Raw genomic sequence first — 21,073 nt, 5'->3', positions numbered from 1 at the left:
TGAACTCCCCCCCCCCCCAGTCTACGCAGGCCTCCTACCCTGTCAGTACTACTCAATAAACCCATTTATATCACTTACACCAAATAATTAGGTGTAAAAATACACAAGTATGTTGGAACATGCACGCCTGTAAATATCGTTTAAAATATCAACTTACGCACATAGAGGTAGATTTTCAAAGCAGCGCGCGGGTGTACATGTGCGTGTGCTACCCGACGCGCGCATATCTATGCCCGATTTTATAACTTGCGCGCGTAGACGTGCGCAAGTTATAAAATCAGGGGTCGGAGCGCGCATGGGGGTGACAATTGTGCACCTTGCGCGCGCCGAGCCACGCTGCCTTTCCCCATTCCCTTCCCCCTAACCTAAGCTTCCCACCCCTTCCCCTAACCTTTCTCCCCCCAGCCCTACTCTAACCCCCCCGACCTTTGTCAAACGTGGCACGCGTAACCCCCCCATGCATGTAAATCCTCTGGAAATCCAGCCCATAACTATTAGCCCCGCCCTAGAATGACCCTAAACTGTCCTATTTAGGGGTGAATTTTAAAAGCCCTACACACGCAACTTGGTTGCGTGGATTTTAATAGGCTCATGGCCAGGCACGTATCTCCTGGTACATGGATAAAAAAGATTTGGCGAAAAAAGGGTGGGGCATGGGCAGGCCAGGTCTGTAGCATGAATCCAGCGTGTAAGTATTTACACGCACAAGCATGCGCCGGGGTCCTCTACCATGTAACTTTACTTCTGCTATCGATGGCGTGTAAGTCATGTAACAGAAAAAAATATGCTAGTCGGGGGTGAAAGGGAGGCAAGTTAGCTAGGGGGTTTAGGAAGTCCTCTCCTTTACTGCAGCAAACTGGGAAAAAGTCCAATTGTGTCATCGTGCGAACCTACTAAAATTCCCCCCACTTACATGCTCGAGACGGCATTTGCATGCACATGTGCATCAATATAAAATTGTGCATGCATGTACACGCGGATAACAGATTTTATAACATGCGCATATGTTATAAAATCGGCGTGTCCATGTCCGTGCACCGGCAAATGCATGCACGCGTGCACATGTACGGGTCTTAAATTTTACTTCTTTATGCGTGCGTACGTGCATGCAATAATGAACATACATGCATATTTTTTACTTCTATGAAATACAGAAAATGGGGCAGATTTTAAAATCTATGTGCGCGGCCTACATTTGTGCGCGCTACCCGGGGTCCACAAATGTACGCCCAATTTTATAACATGAGCGCGCAGCCTGTAGATGTTATAAAATGCGGGGTCAGTGCGTGCAAGGGGGTGCACACTAGTGCACCTTGCGCACGTCGAGCCTTAGGGGAGCCCCAATGGCTTTCCCTGTTCCCTCTGAGGCCGCTCCGTAACTTTCCTTCGGCCCTCCCCCATCTTCCCCTCTCTTCCCCTATCTAACCCGCTCCCCAGCCATACCTAAACCCCACCCCCACCTTTATTTTGTAAGTGACGTCTGCCTCTGGCAGGCGTAACTTGCGCACGCCGGCCTGGTGCTGTTGTGCGATCCCCCAGCACAGCAGCAAATGGCTGCTGTGCCGGAGGCCTCAGTCCCGCCTCCAGACCGCCCCTTTCACAAAGCCCGGGGACATACGCGAGTCCCGGGGGTTTGCGCGCATCGCCGGGCCTATACAAAATAGGCCCAGCACACGTAATCCCCCCCTACGCGAGGAAATCCCCCTGGATTTATGCACGTAGGGTTTTTTAAATCTGCCCCAATGTAAGTAGAGGCTACTTACCCACGTATATGCTACATTTTATGCACACAGTGTTCTGAAAATTCACCTTTCAGTCTTTAAATCAATCTGTAAATATTTTGTTCGGAGCTTCCCATATAACCATATCAATAGGAGTTGGTCCCCTGACAGGTTTCACCCGAAGGCTGCATCAGGAGAGTCATCAAAGGCAGAGACGCTTCAACTCTAAAAATAAAATAAAGCAAAGGTAACATCAATGAGGATAGAACAAATAAGATAATCATAGCATCAGTTCAAAGTAAATTAAAACAAAGCATCATATACCCAGTAGAATAATTTCTTGAAAAATAGAACTACTCTTTGAAAAGAGCTACATTATATCTAAAAGCTTTTTTAACAAATATCATGCCCCAAAAAAATAACCTATCAGAGGTACAGTCAGTCTGAAGACACATGATCTATAAGAACCAATTAAAGCAAAGAAAGGAGCTGCAAATGGTGAATGAATCACCTGCCGAAATGAATACCTACGTATGAGAAATCAATCAAATTGTGGTGTTCTCATTCTCCATAAGACTAAAGTTTCACAAACCCATTGGAGCTTTAAGGGAACAGGGAAAGTACAACATGTTACATATCCCATGTGGTTGGCAGACAAATTTCTAAAGAATATCATGGCAAATATAAATGTCAACCTGGCGAATATATGTATATCAAAACCAAGGGAAATGGAGCAAATACGTGTGTATCAAAACGAGGAGGATCAGAAGAAAATAGACCACTCGATCTCCTGTTTTATGTCAGCAGGAATTAAATGGTTAAAGGTTCAGAAAAATGACTTCCTTTTATTAAAATGTTGTACAACCTCAATGTCAAAAAACATTAAAGCAGTGTTCAGGGTATGCTACCTTATTTTGGGTAAGGAAATTATCCAGACTCCTGAGCTGTGTTTACTCGGCCTATGGAGAAAACGTACCCTCACGGTTGCACAAAGAAAGCTAAGCCGATCACCTAATTCATTCAGGATGATTTACTATTGTGCTAATGTGGAAATCACCTTCTACATTGGAACGTTGGCTACGGCAGGTACATGAGATTGCTCTTGGGGAGAAGCTCATTTACACTCTTAAACGAAAAGTATCAGTATACAACACAACATGGTCCCCTTATTGGGCTTACAGGAGGATGTTCCTTGTATAACAACAACCTTCAGCTGTCGTTAGACACGGTTTGCTGGGTTAAAACCTGGGTATACTTGCATAATCTATTTACTCTGTTCATATTGTGCTCTTGGTCCAGCTCCTGGGAGGGTGGGTAGAGGGATAACTACTGTCTTATTTCATTCTGTATTAAGCTTTTATTCCCTGTATCGTTGAAAAATCTTAAAGAGTTAAAAAAAACCCCCAAAAAACTTTAAAGCAGAAATCAAATGTGATTTTTCAGTCCAATGCAAGACCAAAGGGCCTCATTTTTACACAATTGGATACATAAGCAGTGTTCAGAGACTTGAGTTTTTAATGGCTGGATTGTCTTACCCACGTACAGTAAAAGATGTGGGCATAGAATAACCGATACCACCCCAATGGCACTAGTAGCGCCTGTCACATGGTAAGGGCAAAAGTGCAGCCAGCGCCATTTTGACTAATAGAGCTGCTGGCCCAGGGAAGGGTGGCTGCTCCCGGGCCCCCCTGCTAGACCACCTCAGATTTTGGGGGGGTCCTGAGGGGGGGGGGTTGGGAGGATATGTGGGTGGGTCTGCATGTGGAGGAGCTCCATTTTTCAATAAATGGGAAGGATTGGGGGGGGGGGGTTGGGTTTTTTCTTTTTTTAACCGTACTTTTTTAAACCCCCCCCCCACAAAAAAAAATAGGAAAAGCTACACAAAATTTCATGGTTTTTCCTACCATTTTTTTTTTAAATTCCCAAAAGGTAACAAAATAGGAAATATCGTTGGCATTTCCTATTTCGTTGCAAACAAATTCCCACCCCTAATACTTACACAGAATTACTCCTCGTATCCAATTCCTTGCTTTCCTCAGTTCAGATTAAAGTTAGTTTAATCTTCTTTTACCTCACAGTTTATTCCCGCCTTGTTCTTCCCCTTGAAGGTGGTCAGAATATGCATTACTGTTCCAATATTTAATCAGAACCGAGGCCCAGATTTACTTGATCCAAAAACCCTCTTTGAATCCTTTTAACTCCTTATGCAGCACCTGAAGAGTACCTCACGCTTCCTTATACTTTCCTGAATTCTTTCCCCTCCGAGGGCAGTGCCAGGGGGGCACTTCTCACACCCTTCCCCCAATAGAGACCACGTTCTCGTTGATCAGTGCACTTTACTGGGATCCTTTGCTGTAGATGGAATTTGCAACACCTCTGAATCTTTCTGGATGAAAGATTTCCCTCTTCCAAGGGTTTGGTAATACTGACTCCCAGGTACCATGGGTTATCGGTTCCAAGTGGAAAAATATTACGGTAATTAATCCCAAAAGGGAAAATTAAGCAAGAAGCAGGAAGGATAGAATAAACTTCTAGGCCTCCAACATAGAAATAGCTCAAAACAGTTAATGCAAAAATATTCTTCCTCTGCAGCAGGTCACTGTCACTGTGTATGCTCATTAGGAGACGCAGCACAAGCAGTCTTCCTTACCCCACATCCAGCCTTGAATACAAGGATGCCTCAATCCACTGCAACCAGGGGGATGGGCTCTCACAGGGAAATCTCAAAAATTGGCTTAAGAGAATTCAAAACAAGTTTAAAGGCAGGAAGATGAGTCAATGGGAGGCCTACCCCTTAATAGGAACTTCTTTTACCTGTTTCCCATAAATTAGAAGGGAAAATTAGAAGACAGGAGACAGGGAGATCCTACTCCAACAAAATGCAAACTAAAATCCATGAGGATAGCGGGTGTACTAGGATGACACAGCGAGGACACACCATCTGCATGTTCCCACATGGGGGAGCAAAACCCAAACCTGTCTCACTTACTGCTACACACAGCCTCCCCAGCTAAATTGTACCACTCCTTTAGTAAGGGGCAGCCTAAAGTCCCTTACATGCGTTTCTTACAAGTCATGAAGGCAAAGAGCGAATGGCAATTGCCAATAGTGAGCAATGACATTCATCGGCATGCAGTAAATGCCAATAGCATTTTCTCAAAACTTTCAGTGCACACGTACTAGTGTGTGTGTGTGTGTGTGTGTGATGCAGAAGGGCTAACAGGGTGAGTCTGTATCACAGAGTGTCTGACAGTCAGTGAAGCACTGTGGGGCCAATGCAATACAGTGCGCTCAGCCGAGTGCACTGCACAACTCACAGTTGAACGCAGGTTGAATAGGTGCTAATCAATCCCCTAATGTAATAAGGAGATTAGTGCATATTCACCGTGCGTCCAACGTGGAGTGAATCTAATAGCGCTCATCACATGCAAATGCATGTGAATGAGGCTATCAGGTATTCACTCCCGATGGGGGAAAAAAAAATGTGCGTCTTGGATGCACATTTATCTGTTAACGCCTGCCTGGAGCAGGCGTTAATAGCAGAGCGCATCTAAAAAGTACAGAAAAGCAGAAAAAACTGCTTTTCTGTACTGCCTCCTACTTAACATCGTTGTGATATTAAGTAGGATGAAAAATTCAAGAAAGAAAGTTAAAAAAAAAAAAAAAGGACAGTCGGGTTCAGGAAATAGATGCTCGACTGAAAAGCGTTATTTTCCTGAACCCTTTGCATCGGTTTTCCTTACCGGCGGAGAGTCGTCACGAAAACCGACGCCGATAAACCCAGCGTCTGTTTTCCTTGCCGGCAGAAGGCTGAGTCATGAAAACCAATTGGGTTCTCATTAGCAAGGAGGCGCTAGGGTCGCGCAAGTGACCCTAGCGCCTCCTTGCTAACGCGACCCCCTAATTTTAATATTGCATGGCGCCCATTAAGTAAGCGGGCGCTGACTGTTCAGCACCCGCTTTCTACACTAATTTGTTGAATTGGCCCCTGTGTAAGAGACAGTGTAAGAGACAGTGAGGCAGTCTTTGCACTGTTGCTGTGGGGCGGGAGAGGGTGAGCATGTTAGTACAGCAAATACTTATGCAGAGCAGAAAAAGCTCCTTATTTTTGATGCACCCTTTCACCCCCTGACTATCCCACTTACAGCCTTATTGATTTTAACCCTTTTCTTAATATATGAAATTCTCAAAATCTCTTTTCCCCAATGTGTTTGGCTTGATTAGATGGTAAGCTGTACTGAGCTTGGACTATCTCTTAAGTCTTTTTGTACTGTGCTGTGTATGTCAAGTAGCACTTTAGATGTGATAAGTAGTAGTAGTAGTAGTAGTAGCAGCAGCAGCAGCTTGTTTCGTCTATTAAATTATTAGGCATAAAAAGTGGCCCTGTCAGCAGAAAAGGATCACTCTGTCCACCCAGTTATGAGAAAACAGTTATGAAAGAAGTCACAAGTCTGCCACAAGTCATTTGGCTTGCACAGTTTTGAAATGGTGCAAGTTGTGCCTTATGCACAAAGTATGCATAGACTTTTGCCAGCCAAAAACTGTGCACAAATAGCGCTGCAGAACTTTTGAACAGTCCTTTAGATCTGGCTCCAGCCTGTTGCTGTGTGTGTGTGTATTTATCTCTAATACTCCTCTTGTTCCATGATTATTTTTAACCCCAGTCCTTCACTGACTTTCCTTGGTCACGGCCTTTGCTTTTCTGTGAGTCGTTTCCTTCAGTACAGCGATAGTTAATGCCAACAAGGATGGCCTCCCCACTCTCTTCCTGGGGCTCATGCTGCCATCTCCAGCAAACCTGACCCAGAAGAGCTGTAAGGGGGTTATTTGGTGTGCGAATGAGTCAGCTGGGTCCTTTGATTCTATGCCCTCTCTCTCTGTTACTTCTCCCAGGCTGATTTAGTCAAGGTCTGCAACAGAGTTTCCCCCAGCAGCAAATGATAGGATTTTATTCTTAGTAAAACTTGGTGCAAGGTTTGCTTCGGAGCAAGACTGCTTGCAGGCCTGTAATAAACAGACTCCCACGGGTCTAGTAACAGTGGACCTTGTAGCTCTGCTCCCCATTCATGCAGCTGCAGGGTCTCTCTCTGTTGGGGAGGGTGGCACAGTGCAAGCAGTGTGTTGAAGTGGTCTGAAATAACTTTTTACTATTATAAACCGATGATGAGATGGACTTGATTTATTAAAAAAAGAAAAAGGTTTTTCTCATAAGCACACAATTGAGGAATAATCTCTTTGCATCCCTGTAGTCCCTTGGTACACTGATAGTTATGGCAGGAAAATATATTTTCCCCGATATATTTGGATTTTACAGTAGTGCATAAAAAATAATTTTATGGGTGATCACCAGGTGCTTTTTTTTTTTTTTTAATTTAAACAATTGAAACAGGTAGGAAAAAACCCTACTGTATTGTGTAATATGTGATACCAAGGAAGAATTATAGCATTGTGTACTAGCAAAGATGGAAGTTCCCTGTTTTAAGACCTTTAGATTTTGATTACTGCTTGATACCAATGTTCTAGGTAGATGGTGGAAAAAGTAGAGGAACGTCTACCGGCCTGCAGAGGCTGGAAGTATAATATGAAACCAGCATCGTTAAGAATGTAGCAGTTCAATCAGTTTTTAAAATTAAAAAAAATACATTTTATCCCTGTCCTGCTCACTTGCTGCGTGATGTTAGACTAGTCCTTGTTATATTTATGTCAGAACTGCATTTGTGTATAAAGGGAAGTACTGGAACAGAGTTCTGTTCTTAAAGATGTGCTCCGGCACGTGACTCTGCACGCTTTGCTGCTGATTGCCTGTTGCACTGCCGAATGCTGGGATTTCAGCTCCCTGAGAGGAGTTCTTTATTTGCTATGTAAACTCTCGCAGTAAAAGATTCACAGCACATCTGAAAAGAGCAATTTTCAGAATGGTTGAGTGCAGGCTACCTGACCTGATTTTGTGGCTAACCTTCACATATTCTCTTTTTGGTTTTTTTTTTTTTCCATTTACAGCAAATTCACAACTATTTGACGGGCCCGCTTGGAATTCCTGTGTGGGGGTCCTATGTGATCTTCACGTTAGCCACTTTGCTGATCGGTCTGGTCCTAGGCTTGGTAAGAAAGCAGATTAGAGTGTCCTTTTCCAGTTGGCACACATTGTAAATTATGCCCCATGTTGGGCTAAATAGCATTTCTCAGGGTACCAAACTCTGTACACTGCTACATGTTTATAGCACTCCCTGAATGTGAGAGAATGTAATGCACCATTGTGTGAGCAGGTTCACTCTGACACTGATGTAACTTAAGCATACAGAAGGCAATATTCTTCAAAGCTTTTCATACCAGTAAAACAGCACTTTATTTGCATCTTTGACTCATTGAATGTTGCCCAATAAGTTTCCCCGTATTTCTGGGGCAGAGTTTGGAAATGTGCACATAGGTTTACAATTTCAAACAAATGCACATATTTTTAGCTGGAAAAATGTAACAGGCACAAATAGAAGATGCAGCTGTGTTCTGCTTCTTTTTTTCTTAGACAATTTCACAGGGAAACCTTTCCCTTTAAAAATTGGTGCAAGGGCAGAGGGTAAAAAAGTGGGAATATCTATCTTATATTGTCTTATATATAACAGATTTTATGGTATTGCAGTATTTAAATGCTATTCAATTTCATATACACACAATTACATTTTACACACACACACACACACACACACACATATATATATAGAGAGAGAATATGCAGCATTAAAAAACTAATCGCTATGTCTGCAGATAGCACCCGCCTTTTACATCTTTCAATTAAAATACTGAATGTTTCATAATAATCCTTTGACTTCATGATAATTTTTGTACAAAGTTCATTTCCCACTTCATCCATTTTGTTCGGGTTTGAGTTTCCCCTTGTAATCTTCAGCCTGGTGTTATTAAAATGTTTAGAAGCACAGGAGCTTTGTGAAATCCTGTGTATTTGTAGGGCTAACATTTTTAAAGAAAGTATTTCCAAAACAGTCATGCATCAATGATGACATATTTTGACACAGCAGCATAACATGCACATACTACCAAGAGCGAAAAAATATTGAGAAAACAAGGGTGCCAGCCAAAAAATCTTTGAGTTAAAAATGCATTTTTTTTTCCTTAAAATGCTATTTTTGATCTTCTTTGCTATTAGGCACGTTTTGCTATAGTGGGAGTGCCTGTTTTGGAGGGCGCATCAGTGTGTCTGTCTGTATGTCTTTATGTCATGCATCTCTGTACGTATATTTCAGATGAGCGTGCAAAGCCATAGAGTGCAGCAGTAGTGTAGAACAAGGGGAGCAAGAATGGCTAAAGGGAGTCACATGGTTGGCAGTGAGCCCAGCCTCCAACAACCAGAGAGGACCGGAAGCCGGCACGACTGAGCCATGAGTCTGCCAACCAAAGAAGAAACTGAGCTGGCACAATTGTTCCCTGAGGTTGACTGGAAGCCCAGGCCCCACCAACTGGAGAGGACTAGAAGCTGGCACAAGTGAAGAGAATCAGTTGAGAGTGGCCAAGTTTGGAGGAGAAGAGAGGAATGGGGTAGAGGGGATGGAGGAAGGGGTAAAGGGAGTGAAGGGATAGGCAGAGAACATGAAGTGGAGAATGCATGAAGAAAGTGTGTGCCCCTTATACTACCCACCACGCACATACAAACCACTCCGCGTATATCCACACATTGTCCTGTGTTTCCTCCCTCCTCCCACACCCCAGTACATCACACTGCGTACATGCACACACTCCGTCCGCATCCTATCCCCATTACACCCACCTCCCCACAGATTAGTACGTCCTCACTCCCCAGCCCCCCCCCCCCACACACACACATACACTTCCCTCCAGCCAGTCTATTCACTGCTCCCCCTTCAGTTTTTATTCTGATTTGTATTTTATTCTTGATGAGGTATTGGTGTCCTAGCAGTCTGAAAATGTGTGCTCACTCAATTCACTCTGAATCTTAAATCAAATCTGCGCCATACTGATCCATATTAGAAGAACTGCATGCAGGCAGTGCACTAAATTAATGTATTTATTTACAAACATTTGATAGTGCACTTTTTGCCAGGGCTGGTCTCCAAGCAGATTACGGAAATTAAGACTTTGACAGATATAACATGGTTAATGTAGTGAACACGGAGCAGCACTGTATGACAAGGACCAAGTGTGGGGAAGTGAGCCGGCTAGGTAAAGGCCTGGTTGGATAGTCACACCTCGTCTTTTTTTTTCTAGAAAGCGAGGTAGTTTGGTTCCTGGCAGATGGGTAAAGCAATGTCATGCCAGATCTTGGACGCATGGCAGCTGAAGGCTCCTAGCCTTGTGCAGTTCAATTTGGCAGATACCAGGGGTGAGGAGGAAAGAAGAGGCTGTTTTGTCAGGATCGGAGCTGTCTAGCCGGGATGTAGAAGGCAGGGAGATGGGTGAGATACTCCAGGGGGCTGTGTGTGTTCACACATTTGAAGATGAAGTACATCATGTGGAATGTAATCCTGGTTTCAATCGATAGCCAATGTAGTCTGTAGAAGATGGGTGTTATGCTGTCTGATAGTTTGGCCCCTACCAAGATTCTGGCCGCTGTGTTTTGTATGTGTTGTAGTCATTTCATGCAGGTCTGGGCGATATCATCCAGGAAGAGAGTTACAGTAATTTAAAAGACTAGTGATTAGTGCATGGATAACTGATGCAAGGTTGTGCTGATTGAAGAAAATTATGAAGTGTACATTCAAGGAAGAAGAGTTGTTTGGTTTTTTTTTTTCAAATATATTTATCAGGATTTTTTTTTCATATATAACAGGAGCAATAAGTACAATATCTCATAGTAAGGTAAACTCCTGTTAAACCTACTCCTTCCTCCCACCCTACAGAAAAGTTTAAAAATAAGTATGGCCACAATCATAGGTTTTATTTAAAAAAAAAAAAAGTATAAAAAATAAAATATCTTAGGACTAACATAAAGGCAATTTAGAAATAAGAATAAGCGGGGCAGCAATAGAGGAAGAAACTGGCAAGTGGATATTTTGAAGAATCTAGTTAGTATTGGTGACGAACAACATATAAATGATATCTGTTTGGTTACTGCTTTTTGTTTAGCTTTGGCCTGCAGTATCCTCCTGCTCCACTGGATTTCCAGTTCAATCAGAGCCAGTCTCTACTTGTCTACGATATTACGAACCTTTGTTTGCAACTAGCCAGGGTTCCCTCATTCTAGCCTAGCCATCACAGCACTAGTCCTTAGCCAAGGGCCTCAAACTGCATACATGATGAATCTGACCACTAGGTGTCACCATTGTGCAACATCTGAGGCGCTCTCATGCAAGGGTCCACTGTGGGATATGTAATCTGTAAAGGCTTCATTTCTAATACTGGAGATGCCCTTCTTAACTGCATAATCCCTGATACTCAGCAATCCCCACCCAGTGCCAATGTTCTTTCTGAACCATACCAAATGTATATATTATGTATTTATTTATTTATTTCAGATTTATAGACCACCCATCTAAAATGGAGTTATGATGGTTTCTGTGGTTTACATGAGAGCGCCTCAGATGCTGCACAATGGTGACACCTAGTGGACAGATTCATCATGTATGCAGTTTGAGGCCCTTGGCTAAGGACTAGTGCTGTGATGGCTAGGCTAGATGGAGGAAATCCTGGCTAGTTGCAAATAAAGGTTCGTAACACCACAGACAAGTAGAGACTGGCTCCGATTGAACTGGAAGTCCAGAGGAGCAGAGGAAACTGCTGGGCCAAAAATAATCAAAAAGCAGTACTCTTTGTGTTCATGTCTTTTTCTAGCTAATAGTAACAGAACCCAAACTCTTGTATTAATAAAAAGTGAGGAATTACTTTGTCACAGAACAGTCCAGCTCTATCATCTTTTCAAACATGGAAAAGCTGGACAAAATGCAAGTTGTGTAGCTCTTTGCCCATACCATGTAAATATCCGCTGATTATAATCCATGTTTCTGTATTACTAATTTATTGTTTTTGTTAATTTTTTGTTTTTGTTGATTATATCTATCACTCATTAATGTTATAGTTTAATTCTGCCCTATCTTCCAACATCCATGTTTTACGCTCCCTGTTCTAATGTAACTTGTCATTTCTACTTAGACGTTAATTGGTTTCCCCATGTTCTAATGTAAACTGGTATGATAAGACCTGGTCTTGAGTATCGGTATAGTAAAAGAAGTTAAATAAATAAATAAGGTTTACATGTTTTCCCCAATCATATTGTACTAGGAACACCCTCGTTTCATATTTACTAAACTTCTTATTAGAGAACCTCCTTCGAATTATTATGCATTAGGTAATTTTTGCAAGTGCCCTCAAAACCATCCACCGGTCATCTTGCCTCTGCGGGTTGCAAATAATGCAACTCTTGCCTAAAAGAAATTTGTCAGAAGCTAAAAATTTGTGGAAAACTAAATGTGCAAGCTAACATATGCTTAAAAAGTACTGTAGGACTTTTGTCCAATCTTTTAATTTGGCCCTTAACTTCAGATGCTGAAAACTCAAAGATCTCTGATCCCAGACTTTATGAACACATGGTAAATATTCTCATATTTGACATCAAAGGTAAATGAACAAAAAGTAGTTATTGATACCCTCTCTCCAACATTATAACTGGACTCAGGTAAGGAAGCAGTATATGCTTTAGGAAGAGCGTGTGGATGAAAAAGTGATCACTAAAACCTCTCCTCCTTTTATTCAGATATTGGTGTTACTTGCAGACTGCATTTGTCCTGCCAAACCGAGATACAGAGAGGTGACGTCTGGTAAGCACTCTGGGCATATGCTGGACTGTTTTAGGTCCACTCATACAACCTGAAGACTTTCAAGTCCATTATGCTTAAAGGCTTCCTTAATGGTGTATAATGGTAAGATTTAGGAGAAGTCCTGGTTCCCTGCTCCCGGCTGATCTGGAACTATTACAGGTATACTTGGGAAACAGAGAGCTCTCTGATAGGCCCAGCAAGGGATCAGAGCAACACTGGGGAGGGGACCCGAAGGTTCTGTGGCATGCACTAGTTTCAAGTTATGGAGAAACTTACTTCCAGTTAAAGTTTATTTCTGTCATTAGGTGGATATATAGAGCTTATTTCAAGAAGTTATTATATTATGTTCCTTTTGAAGCACCTTCATTGTAGCCAAGAAGGGGAAGGTAGAGACAGATTATACAATGTGCAAACATTGTGGGGATAATATTCCAAATCATTTACACACGTAACTGGGGTTTTACATGTGTAAATGCATGGTGAGGTAGATTTTAAAAGTGTTGCACAAAAACAGCCACTTACGCATGTGAGCAACATGAATTTTAAGAAGCCGGGAAGGGTGCACATACATGCATGTACGCACATTCAGAATAAGGAGGCAGAATGGGGGCGGACATGGGTGTTGCAGGGGTGGGCCAAGACTGATGCGCGTAACCACAAATTTTGCAAAGGCAATGCACATATGTTGCCTGACTAACTTTGCTACTGCTCCTCATGAGGTGCAAGAGCCTGTGATGAAAAGGAATAGATCTGTACAATGCAGCTAGCACATCAACTGCTCTTGCTAGAATTTTCATCATTTATAAGGACTATAATTCTTTACTGATGTCAGTATTACTATGAATATCTCTCAATGTGTCTGTAACATCTTCCCTCCCCCCCAACCCCAACCTACCTCCCGAAAACTCATCCTGATTCAGTGCCTCTCTACAGTGGTACCCCTCGCTCTCTCTCTATGCATGAAAAGACTGTAGAAGTATGTGTGGCAACAGTATTTTAATTGCTATGTGCCTCATTTATGAGGCATATTTTTGTTCATGCTGTAATACATGTGTTTACATAAGAACATAAGAAATTGCCATGCTGGGTCAGACCAAGGGTCCATCAAGCCCGGCAATCTGTTTCCAACAGAGGCCAAACCAGGCCATAAGAACCTGGCAATTACCCAAACACCAAGAAGATCCCATGCTACTGATGCAATTAAAGCAGTGGCTATTCCCTAAGTAAACTTGATTAATAGCAGTTAATGGACTTCTCCTCCAAGAAGTTATCCAAACCGTTTTTGAACCCAGCTACACTAACTGCACTAACCACATCCTCTGGCATCAAATTCCAGAGCTTAATGAGCATTGAGTGAAAAAGAATTTTCTCAGATTAGTCTTAAATGTGTTACTTGCTAACTTCATGGAATGCCCCCTAGTCCTTCTATTATCCGAGAGTGTAAATAACCAATTCACATCTACTCGTTCAAGACCTCTCATGATCTTAAAGACCTCTATCATATCCGCCCTTAGCCGCCTCTTCTCCAAGCTGAACAGCCCTAACCTCTTCAGCTTTTCCTCATAGGGGAGCTGCCCCATCCCCTTTATCATTTAGGTTTCCCTTCTCTGTACCTTCTCCATTGCAACTATATCACGTTTGAGATGTGGCGACCAGAATTGTACACAGTGCAGTCTCACCATGGAACGATACAGAGGCATTATGACATTTTCCATTTTATTATCCATTCCCTTCCTAATTATTCCTAACATTCTTTTTGCTTTTTTGACTGCTGCAGCACACTGAACCAATGATTTTAAAGTATTATCTACTATGATGACTAGATCTTTTTCCTGGGTGGTAGCTCCTAATATGGAACCTAACATCATGTAACTACAGAAAGGGTTATTTTTCGCTATATGCAACACCTTGCACATGTCCACATTAAGTTTCATCTGCCATTTGGATGCCCAATCTTCCAGTCTTGCAAGGTCCTCCTGTAATGTATCACAATCCACTTGTGATTTAGCTACTCTGAATAATTTTGTATCCGCAAATTTGATAACCTCACTCGTCGTATTCCTTTCCAGATCATTTATATATATATATATATATATTGAAAAGCACCGGTGCAAGAACAGATCCCTGAGGCATTCCACTGTTTACCCTTTTCCACTGAGAAAATTGAGCATTTAATCCTACTCTGTATTTCTTGTCTTTTAACCAGTTTGTAATCCATGAAAGGACATCGCCTCCTATTCCATGACTTTTTAGTTTTCTTAGAAGCCTCTCATGAGGGACTTTGTCAAACGCCTTCTGAAAATCCAAATACACTACATCTACTGGTTCAATTTTATCCACATGTTTATTAACCCCTTCAAAAAAATGAAGCAGATTTGTTAGGCAAGACTTTCCTTGGGTAAATCCATGTCGACTGTGTTCCATTAAACCATGTCTTTCTATATGCTCTACGATTTTGATCTTTAGAATAGTTTCCACTATTTTTCCTGGCACTGAAGTCAGGCTGACTGGTCTAGAGTTACCCAAATCGCCCCTGGAGCCCTTTTTAAATATTGGGGTTACATTGGCCACCCTCCAATCTTCAGATTCAATGGATTATTTTAATGATAGGTTACAAATTTTAACTGGTATCTCCCCAACATCCTCATTAGTAAACACGGAAGCAAATAATTAATTTAGTCTTTCTGCAATGGCCTTATTTTCCCTAAGAGCTCCTTTAACCCCTCGGTCATCTAATGGTCCAACTGACTCCCTCACAGGTTTCTTGCTTCGGATATATTTTAAAAAGTTTTTTATTATGAGTTTTTGCCTCTATGGCCAACTTTATTTCAGATTCCACCTTCGCCAGTCTTATCGATGTTTTACACTTAACTTGACAATGCTTATGTTTTATCCTATTTTCTTAAGATGGATCCTTCCTCCAATTTTTGAAGGATTTTTTTTTTTAGCTAAAATAGCCTCTTTTACCTCACCTTTTACGCATGGAATACATATGGACTGCGCCTCTAGGATTGCATTTTTAAACAATGTCCATGCCTGTTAAACACTTAACTTTTGCAGCTGCACCTTTCAGTTTTTTTCCAACTATTTTCCTCATTTTATCAAAGTTTCCCTTTTGAAAGTTTAGTGTTAGAGCTGTAGATTTACTTATTGTCCCCCTTCCAGTTATTAGTTTAAATTTGATCATGTTATGAACACTATTACCAAGTGGCCCCACCACCATTACTTCTCTCATCAAATCCTGTGTTCCACTAAGAATTAAATCTAAAATAGCTCTCTCTCTTGTTGGTTCCTGAACCAATTGCTCCATGAAGCAGTCATTTATTACATCCAGGAACTTTGTCTTTAGCAATTCCTGATGTTACATTTACCCAGTCAATATTGGGGTAATTGAAATCTCCCATTATTATTGCTCTGCCAAATTGGTTAGCTTCCCTGATTTCTCTTAGCATTTCATCATCTGTCTGACCATTTTGTCCAGGTGGACTATACTCTTACCCAACACACATGGGATTTCTACCCGTATAGATTCTTCTGAACATTTATTCTCTTGTATGATCTTTATCCTGTTGGACTCTATACACTCCCACACATAAAGTGCCACACCCCCACCAAGTTGATCCTCCCTATCATTGTGATATAATTTGTACCCTGATATAGCACTGTCCCATTGGTTATCCTCCTTTCACCAAGTCTCTGTAATGCCAATTATGTCAATCTCATCATTTACTGCTATACACTCTAACTCTCCCATCTTACTTCTTAGACTTCTGGCATTGGCATACAGACATTTCAATGTGTGTTTTTTGTTTGTGATAACAACCTGCTTTTCAGTTAGGGATAATTTGGAAATCATTAGCTTCTGTGATTTTTTACATATAGGCACATGGACTACATTTGCTTTTATTGGAACCTCTCTATTGGGGTGCCCTAACTCTCCTGTTACATTAGTATCCTTCAAGGATACATTTCTCCGAACCATGCACTGCTGAGTGACTGTCGGCTTTTCCCTTTGTTCTAGTTTAAAAGCTGCTCTATCTCCTTTTTGAAAGTTAGTGCCAGCAGCTTGGTTCCACTCTGGTTAAGGTGGAGCCCGTCCTTTCGGAAAAGCCTCCCCCTTCCCCAAAAGTTTCCCCAGTTCCTTACAAAACTGAATCCCTCTTCCCTGCAGCATCGTCTCATCCACGCATTGATGGCGGGGGAGTTTGCCACTTTTTGCTGTCAGTGAAGATTAATTTGCCTGAGGTGAATAGGCAAGCTTACTTTTCAGTTCCTGATCACAAATATTAACATACTTGCAAGCAAGAACCGGCAGACACCCCCACACCACCATTGAAGAGCAAGAGGAGGGCAGTGGGGAAACCACCAGCACCGAGAGGACATGGCAAACCAGGACTGAGGGGAGCAGATCCATCCACAGGAAGCAGCAGCACAGTGCAGCAGGTCCACAGGGAACACTGCCACTGTCACTGACAGGAAGTAGAGTGACAGAGCCCGGATGCAGTGACCCCTCCTCCCATCTTGGAAGAGGAGCAGGAGGGGAGTACAAGGGAGCCAGGTCGCAGTAAATGCTGACATACCTGCTGCTGAGAAGAAGCAGGATAGGAGCAACAGGGAGGATAAAGAAAGGGGAAGAGGAGAATGAGGGAGGACAGTAGGAGGAGAGAGGTGACTGCACCTGAGATGGGAGGAGTGGGCTGAGGTAGAAAGAAGAGAGAGGGGAGCTGCATTGGGATGGGGTTGGGGATATGTACTCTCTAGGGAAGAAATGAATGCAGTACTTTCCCTTTGAAAATTAGCAATTAGGTTAAGCAGTAAGTTTGAAATTTGGCTCCTGTGTCTTTAAGAAGCAGTAATCCTATTGGTATGCTTAAACTTACTGTGGTTTAGCGAATATGGTGGTCCTCTGCCCTAGAGACAAATTCTTTTGAAAGTTAATTTTCTTGAAGGCAAACAGAGGAATGCAGTTTTCTAAACCTCAGTAGGCCTTCTGCCTCCCTGCAGTGCCTTTCTTTAAAAAAAAAAAAAAAAACTGCTGCAAGAAAAGAGAACAGTTTTAAGGTTTGCTGGTGGTGGTTTTGTACAAATGATGGCGGGATGCAGGAACATGAAGCAGTTCTGATTTCAAGTAATGCAAACATTTTCCAAACAGCACTTCCTGGCTTGACACCTTTTTGTATTTGTATATTCATAAAAAGCTGTATTCTGAATGGGCTTCAGGTTTAAAGTGATTAACACAGCATTAGTGAGGGCCGTAAAGAATGGATGTGGAGGCGTCCAACGCTGTGCATTCCTGCTGACTGTTCCTCGTTGATTTGAAAACGAATATTTCTCAGGAGCAGATTGCACCTGAATTCAGTCTTTCATTGGAGAAGAGTTTTGTTGATGAAAGTATTAAAATCATCCTTACAGAGCTCTCATTCTGTTGACTTTATCAGAAGTAATTCCAGTGATGAAATGCCATTCTTCTTGGTAGCCTGTTTACTAATTTTTTCTCCCATTTTGTGTCCATGGAAAAGTGCTTAATACATGTGGAGGTCAATATTCACAAGCCATTTAGACTAATAACTCAGAAGTTACCTGTCTAAATGTCAAGGTTTGCCTTATTCAGTCAGGTGATTATCTGGCTATAATGTAGCTGGATGAAAAAGAGGCATTTTGGGGAGAAGTCAAGTTATCCAGCTAACTTAGCTGATTTTCAGTTCTATCTGGCTAAGTTAGCTGAATGATTTTAGACCTGCTTCAGAGCAGTTTTAAAGTTATCCGGCCTCAGCTTACGCTTCCAGCGCTGCCTCTGATACAGCAACGCTGGAGGCACCTGGAGCTGGGAAGTGTTTACCTTGTTCCCGGCCGGGTATTTTCAGGTTTTGGAGCATTATGGGGAGGGTGAGGGGGATAGTGGGGGACAGCACAGCACCTTGTAACTGTGGATGGGGTCAGGGGCAGCCCAATGTACATCTTTTATTTGAAACAGGGAAAGGGGAGATTTTAACATATGTAAGAGGGGTTTGGGAGTGCAGGGTGCACGGCTCGGCAGGGCCATCTGTGATGTTTTATAGGGAGAAGAGGAGGATTGGGTCACTGGCCCTTCTGTTTCTTTTTTTTTTTTATTTTGGCAAGTGCTACTTACCCAGATATCTTTTGAAAATACTTGGTTAAGTAGCAAGGCTGGATAACTTGAAAACCTAAGCAGCTTTATTCAAACATAGCCAGTTAGGATTTTAAGTTATCCAGCTACATGTGGCCGGATAATTTAGTCAAGCTTATTCAGTGGAATGTTCATCCCGCTGAATTTACGGTACAAGTCATCCGGCTAACTGTGGCCAGATAACTTGTCTGCCTACTGAATATGACAGTATTTTTGGATTTTGGATCTGTCAGAAAATCACCTTAAGTAAATTTATGCATATAGAGGGCAATTTTCAAAGGGACTTCTCTGCATAAAGTTGTGCTTTACTTGCAAAAATTACCCTTCAAAACATTACGCCACCGATGTGTGTGTGTGTGTGTAAAATTATGCACATGCACGTTGCATGAATTTTTACGCGCATATGTGAGAGCCATTATGGGGGGGGGGGGGGGGGTGGGAACTGCTCAGAGCTGGGATTTACATACATTTTGATTTTGATTTACATACGTTTTGATTTTAAAATGTTTGCCCATAAATTCTCTCTGAAAAGTTATGTACATCAAATAGATGTAGTTATTGGCTAGGATAATTTTCAAATCGGACTTATGCGCAGAAGTCCACTTTCAAAATTGGTGCAACTCACGCACCTATTTGCTAGCTAATTTATGTGCTGTGGTATCAAATTACCCCCAGAAAAGTTTTGTATTTGCATGATATTAAGATTATTGACCATTAGCTTGCAGATTCATCTCATGTGTAGCCTTTCACTGATGTGGTTTTATCAGGCTTGCTAGCCTTTGGTATATTTTTCTAATAAAACTTTAATCTTTTGTCTTGGAAATATTCTAAATCTGAATGAGTTTTTGAGCAGCCTTTAAATTGTATGTGCCAGTATGCAAAATTACACTTTTCCCCTTTTGTCCCAGCAGCGGTGAATGAAGAGGAGACTCTGGAACTTTCAGATGAAGAACAGGAGGAGCCTGCAGAGGACAAGAAAACACTGTCTGACATAGAAGATGAAGAAAACAGTGTAAGTGACAAGGCCTCTGGTGAAGACTCAGCTGTTGAGGAGGGCACTGAGACAGAGGAGGCTGGAGAGGACATCCCTGAACAGTATCCAGCTGAGCCAGAAGAAGAAGAAGAAAATACAGTGAGACAACGTCAAAGACAAGGACCCAGTAGTGAACTATAGTTCTCATGATTGCATGTTCTACCATCGGGACCAAACAGATACGTCACCGGCCCATCTGATCGGCACCCAAAGCTGAACATGCAGTCTGCAGTTTGCGTTTACTTAAGTGGGACCTCTCCCTCGCATGAGGTCTCTATTTTTTTACGCCAGTCTTTGATCACAGACTTCCGCTTATCTAAGCGCACCATGCTCCACTGCTAAGAATTATGCTAGCCATGACAATCAGAAAAAAAAACTGCACATTGCTTTAGGGACTTTTGAGAGGAGGAAACGTCTGTAGCTATGTTTATTGGCAGAACATTCATTTTGTGTTGTGTCACTTGGGGAACATTTATTTTTCATTTAGGTTTTTCCCCAATTGCTTTTTTTTTTTTTTTTTTTTCAGGTTTCGGACATAGTCCACACTGTTCATTTTTGCAAATAATGCATGCTATTTCTGAATAGTGCGCACTAAAATTGAAAGGGGGGGGGATTCTATAATTTTGTTTTGAAAACAACATGAAACGACATAGACAATGTCGCTGATCTTGTTGGTGTGGCTTCAGACAAATGCGCATACCTAATGAGTAGCTCCATGTCACTATGAGAGCTGGGCGGGGCGCGGCAGGAAGCTTATTTATAGACTTGCAAGCATGAGGAGTGTCCTAGGGAGTCTAGCAGCAGCTTGCATCTTTTCTCGCCTATTCCATTCATTCATTATATTTAAATGCCAGTGTAACAGCAGCAACAGCGAAATCAAAGAACGAGGACTCATTTTATTTTCATTAAAAGCAAGATCTGATATCTGATTTCTCTCCCAAATGAAGTACTTTTTTTTTTTTTTGCTAATATTAATATATTGCACCTGGATATGCTCTGAAAAATATATACTTATGATTATAACAGATACATGTTTCGCCCAGTCATTCTTGCACCCCAGGGCCTTCTGAGTTAAAACTGCATAAAGGAATTACCATGTTCGACTCGCATGAGCTGCTGTTTTCATCACCTGAAGGGGTTTAGACCAATAAATATTAAAAGCTATGAATGAGACAATTTCATTTAATAGGTAACCTTCAGAGATTTTATTTTATTAGGCGCGAGGAAGAGCTTTTTGCCAAAGTATAGCCTTCTTTCTTGTAAATGTTTCTGTGAAATTCACCACTCAATCCTTTGCTTCTGGGAACCCTAGCATGGCTCCAGGAATTATGAATGTTTTAATTATGTAATCTGCTTTGAGCCATGGATATATGCGGCATACAAATGT

The 21,073-nt window shown here is 41.9% G+C and overlaps 1 protein-coding gene across 1 annotated transcript in view; it reads left to right on the top strand.

Annotated features, from left to right (window-relative positions):
• TMX4 (thioredoxin related transmembrane protein 4) overlaps nt 1-20,713 on the top strand; it is a 158,440-nt gene extending 137,727 nt beyond the window's left edge. Inside the window, exons 6-8 of the mRNA XM_029593505.1 lie at nt 7,722-7,823; nt 12,442-12,505; nt 19,565-20,713. Of these exons, the coding sequence (XP_029449365.1) occupies nt 7,722-7,823; nt 12,442-12,505; nt 19,565-19,827 (429 nt within the window). The 3' untranslated portion in view covers nt 19,828-20,713. The remainder of the gene's footprint in view (nt 1-7,721; nt 7,824-12,441; nt 12,506-19,564) is intronic.
• The last annotated feature ends 360 nt before the right edge of the window (nt 20,714-21,073 follow it).

Source organism: Rhinatrema bivittatum, chromosome 3, assembly GCF_901001135.1.
Source record: "Rhinatrema bivittatum chromosome 3, aRhiBiv1.1, whole genome shotgun sequence".
Lineage (NCBI taxonomy): Eukaryota > Metazoa > Chordata > Amphibia > Gymnophiona > Rhinatrematidae > Rhinatrema > Rhinatrema bivittatum.
This window is presented reverse-complemented; position numbering and strand designations above follow the sequence as displayed.